The following is a 4,854-nucleotide window of genomic DNA, read 5'->3' as shown; positions in this document are numbered from 1 at the left end:
GCAGCTTCCCGCTTCTGTGCGCCCGTCGGTGGGCGGCCGCGGTCGCGGGGACGCGGGGAACCCCGCTGTGCCGCCCCGAGGCGGTGCGGTCGTTTCCCCCGCGGCGGCTCCGTGTCGCGCCCGGTGCGGGCACAGCGCTGCGGGCCGCTCCGTCTGCGGGGCTGAGCGCCTTTCCCGGCGGCCGGAGGAAGTTGGTTAGGATAACCGGATAAGTGCCCCAGCTCCCCCCCCCCCCCACAACCCCGGCACGCTCGGATGGAGCCGGTCTGTCTGTCCGTCCGTCCCTTCGCACGCGTCCATCCGCCCTCAGGTGCGCGGGTCCTGGAAGGTCACAGCAAAAGGACGCGGGGACGGGGATGGGGACGGCAAAGGGGTGCGGAGGGGAGCATCGCACGCGGAGGGAACGAAACCCGACGGGAAAGGACCGCGAGGACCGCATCCCAGAGGGCACGGAACGGGACCGGAGCCCTCGCGGGGGGGTGGTGGGACGGGGGTCGCGGTGCCATTGCTGCGGGGCCGTGCCGGTCGCCATGGCTGCGCAGCGTTGGGTCCCCGCCAGCCCCGAGCTGCGAGCGGAGGCGTTGGGCACGGAGCCCACGGTGCGAGGGAACAGCGCGGCGTGGGAGGGGTGGGAAGGAACAATGGTGGGAGTTGTGAGAGGGGGGCAAAAGAAAAAAAAAAAAGAAGGAAAGCAGTGGAAAAATACCAGTTCTCGGCCCCTGGCAGCGCTGCCCGGACCCTCCCCGCCCGATGGATTATTGTACAAAGAAATGTTATTTTTGTTTCAATAATTTGCTGAGGCGCTGGAATTCCAACGCGGGGTTCGTTTTGTCCTCTGAGGGAGCATTGTTCCTCCGACGCCCGAGGTCTGGACGGGGCCTTCGGGGCCGCCCGCATCTCCCTCTCCCGGAGGTGTCCCCCCGTCCCGGCCGTGTTTCCCCCCCCTCCCCACGTCCCGCAGCCCCGACGCCGCCGCTCCCCGCGCGCTCTGCCCGCTGCTCCCGGTGGTCCCCATCCCCGCTCGCCCCCGAGGAGCCGCAGCCCGGGGCGGGGGGTGGGCGGCGGTCGAGCTGTCCTCACGCCTCGCGGGGAGCGCGGGTGGGGGAGGACGGAGCGCCGGGGGGCCTCGGGGCGTCGCTCCGCTCCGGGGGATGCTTTGACACGGATTCTTCCCATTGAAACGGGAACCGGGACCTCCTCGCCGTCCCGCCGCCCGTCCGTCGGTGACGGGGACCGAGCGATACGGTGCCGCGGGGTGTCCTCGCGGGGCTCCGGGATGGCCGAGCCGGGGGCCGCGGGGGGGCACGGGGGGCGGGAGCTCCGGTTCGCGGTGCCCGGGCGCGGTGGCACCGTGGGAGCGGCACCGTGGGAAGGCGCCGGGCCCCCCCGCCGCTCCGGAAGCCGCCGGCGCGGGGCAGTGAATGGGCGGAAGGCAGCGGCGGGACCCCCCGGCCCCGGTGCCACTTCCCCTTCCCGGGTCAACGGCCGCTTTCCCTCCTGGAGGAGACCCGGCCCGGCCCGTCCGCTCCGAGCGCCGGTGAGAGCACGGGGCGGGGGGGGCGAGGGAGAGAACGCACCGGGCCGGGGCTGAGCGGGGGGTCCCCGTCCGGAGTCGCGTTCGGTGTCCCTTCTCGAACCCCCGGTACCGGGGCACGTGCGGGCGGGGGCTGCGGGGGGGGATCCGGCGCCGATGGAAAGTTTTGGGCTGGGCGGGGCCAGGGGGGGCGGGCGCTGGGAGCCGCTTAAGGGCGGGAGCGGAGGGGGAGCCCCGGCCGCGCTCACATCCCCGCGGGGCAGCGCCGGCAGCCGCCCGGCTCCAGGTGAGTGAGGGGGAGGCGGGGGGGGGGGGAACTCCGCGTATCCGTTTGTCCCCCCCCGCGATGTCGGCCCCCGCGATCCGCGTCCCCCCGGCGGCCGCTCTCGTGCCGTCCCCGCGTGCCCCGCAGCGCCCGCTGCCCCCGTGGGAGCGGAGACCGCGCTGCCCCCCCGCTGCCGCCCGCGTACCCGGTGCCCCCCCCCGCCTGGCGGTGTCCCAGGCTCGGGGTCGGCCCCGTCGTTCCGCGCCGTGTCCCAGCGGCGGGGGTCGCGTTTCCTTCCATCCCAGCAGCGGGAACAATGGCAGAGCCCTTCGTGGTGGAGAGCCCCGACGTCGCGTACGGCAAAGACTTCATCGAGGCGCAGTACACGTACAGCACCGCGCACGTCTGCAGGGAGGGCGGTGTCACCAAGGTAGGGGACGCGGGGACACCCTCGGATGGCATCGCCGGGCCGCGCCGCCGGGTGCCGCCGTCCCGACCGCCCCCCCCCCCCCCTTTGCCGCAGGTCCGGCCCTGCTCCACGCGCTTCACCTTCCGCACGGCGCGGCACGTCCCCCGCCTGGGGCTGATGCTGGTGGGCTGGGGGGGCAACAACGGCACCACGGTGACGGCGGCCGTGTTGGCCAATCGCCTGGGGCTGTCCTGGATGACCAAAACCGGCCGCAAGGTGGGTGTGGGGTGAGGGGTGAGGGGGCAGCCCTGCCGGCTCCCCTCGTTTTGGGGGGGGGGGGGGGGGGGGTTGGGGGATGTTGGGCTCTTTGGAGGTCGCTCACCCTTGCGTTCTGCCCCCCACCTCTAGAAAGCCAACTACTACGGCTCGCTGCTGCAGGCCTCCACCGTATGCCTGGGTGCCGGCCCCACCGGTGATGTCTATGTGCCATTCCGGGATCTGCTGCCCATGGTGCACCCCAACGACATCGTCTTTGATGGTAGGAGGGCTGCTGGGGTGGGTGGGGGGGCGGGGGCCGCGCACTGAGTGTGACCCCATCCCGCAGGGTGGGACATCTCCTCTCTGAACCTGGCCGAGGCCATGCGGCGCGCCGAGGTGCTGGACTGGGCGCTGCAGGAGCAGCTGTGGCCGCACATGGAGCAGATGAAGCCCCGACCTTCCATCTACATCCCCGAGTTCATCGCCGCCAACCAGGAGGAGCGGGCGGACAACGTGCTGCGGGGCTCCAAGGCTGAGCAGGTGCTGGGGGTGAGGGGGGGGGGGGGCACACGGGGACGGCGGGGGGACGCCACGATGTCCTGTCTGCATCCCCATCCCTGCAGGTGGAGCAGATCCGCAGGGACATCCGGGAGTTCAGGGCGAGCAGCGGGGTGGACAAAGTCATCGTGCTGTGGACGGCCAACACCGAGCGCTTCTGCGATGTGGTGCCAGGGCTGAACGACAGCGCCGACAACCTGCTGCGGGCCATCGAGGTGAGGGGAAGGGGGGAGGCGGGGGAACGTGGAGGGGCTGTGCCGCAGTGCTGAGCCCCGCTGTGTCCCCGCAGCGAGGCCTGGAGGTGTCCCCATCCACGCTGTTCGCCGTGGCCAGCATCCTGGAGGGCTGCGCCTACATCAACGGGTCGCCCCCAGAACACCTTCGTGCCGGGCGCCGTGGAGTTGGCAGCGCAGCGCCGCGTCTTCATCTGCGGGGATGACTTCAAATCGGGGCAGACGAAGCTGAAGTCGGTGCTGGTGGATTTCCTGGTGGGCGCCGGGCTGAAGGTGCGTTGGGACGTGGAGCCGGGTTGACCTGTCCACCACTGATCCGACTCGATGGTTGCACGGTTCCCTGTTGTACCCTTTGCCCCCAGCCCAGGTCCATCGTCAGCTACAACCACCTGGGGAACAACGATGGGAAGAACCTCTCAGCGCCGCAGCAGTTCCGCTCCAAGGAGATCTCCAAGAGCAACGTGGTGGATGACACAGTGCAGGCCAACCCGGTGCTGTACGGCCCGCAGGACAAACCTGACCACTGCGTGAGTGAGCTCTGGGGGGGGGGGGGGTTCAGAGGGGGGGTCTGGTGCTGACGGGGGTCCCTGTGCAGGTGGTGATCAAATACGTGCCCTACGTGGGGGACAGCAAGCGAGCGCTGGATGAATACACCTCGGAGATTCATGATGGGAGGCACCAACACCATCGTCATCCACAACACGTGCGAGGTGCGGGGCTGTGGGGAGGGGGGGGGGGGGTGCAGCCCTACACCAGGCTCACCGTGACCCCCCCCCCCCCCCCTGCTCTTCCCCCCCCCCTCAGGACTCATTGCTGGCCAGCCCCATCATCCTGGACTTGGACATCCTGACTGAGCTTTGCCAGCGCATCACCTTCTGCACCGACAGCGACCCCGAGTTCCAGAGCTTCCACAGCGTCCTCTCCATCGTCGCCTTCCTCTGCAAAGCCCCCCTGGTGCCCGATGGGACCCCCGTCGTCAACGCGCTCTTCCGTCAGCGCAGCTGCATTGAGAACATCCTGAGGTACCCGCGGGGGGGGTCCTGGAGGCGGGGGGGGGCTGTGGTGACCCACAGTGGTGCCCGGGGGGGGGGGGGGGATGCAGGGGTCTCCATTCCCAATGCAGAGGTGCCCAGGTGGGTCCCATTACCTGACATGGGGAGGGGGGGGGGGGGCTCAACCCTACGGTGCTCTGCTATTCGCCCCATTTGGGGGGATGTTTTGGGGGGGATGTCGGTGCCCCCCCCCCCACCTCCCTCTCCCCACTCTAGGGCCTGCCTGGGGCTGCCCCCCCAGAACCACATGCTGTTGGAGCACAAGATGCAGCGGCCGCCGCTCGGCCCCAAGCGCTGCTGCCCGGCGGGGGCTGCGTGCCCCATCAGCCCCAAGAAGGCCGCCCCCCCCGCCCAGCTCAACGGCCACCCCGCCACCCCCCGCCCCCCCCTCCACATCGACGGCACCGAATAACGCCCAGCCCCGGGGCCGCGCACCACCCCCCTCCCCCCACCGGCAGCATGGTGGGGGTCTCTGCTGTACGGGGAGGGGATGGGGGGGGGGGGGGGGGTCTCCTCACTCTGCCCCCCCCCCTCCACCTTTTGTA

General features: G+C 71.0%; 1 protein-coding gene across 1 annotated transcript; it reads left to right on the top strand.

The window, feature by feature from the left end:
• Positions 1-1,321: 1,321 nt before the first annotated feature.
• On the top strand, positions 1,322-4,732 carry ISYNA1 (inositol-3-phosphate synthase 1). Its single transcript, XM_048927861.1, is given in 13 exon segments — positions 1,322-1,537; positions 2,105-2,229; positions 2,323-2,484; positions 2,617-2,746; positions 2,813-3,006; positions 3,090-3,239; positions 3,314-3,391; positions 3,393-3,530; positions 3,620-3,784; positions 3,853-3,921; positions 3,923-3,967; positions 4,062-4,279; positions 4,526-4,732. Coding segments are annotated over 12 exon segments (1,659 nt in total). The 5' UTR covers positions 1,322-1,537; positions 2,105-2,115; the 3' UTR covers positions 4,722-4,732.
• Positions 4,733-4,854: the final 122 nt, after the last annotated feature.

This window comes from Lagopus muta, chromosome 26 (assembly GCF_023343835.1).
Source record: "Lagopus muta isolate bLagMut1 chromosome 26, bLagMut1 primary, whole genome shotgun sequence".
NCBI classification, from domain to species: Eukaryota; Metazoa; Chordata; class Aves; order Galliformes; family Phasianidae; genus Lagopus; species Lagopus muta.
The sequence above is the reverse complement of the archived record's forward strand: the minus strand, read 5'-3'. Positions and strand labels throughout refer to the sequence as shown.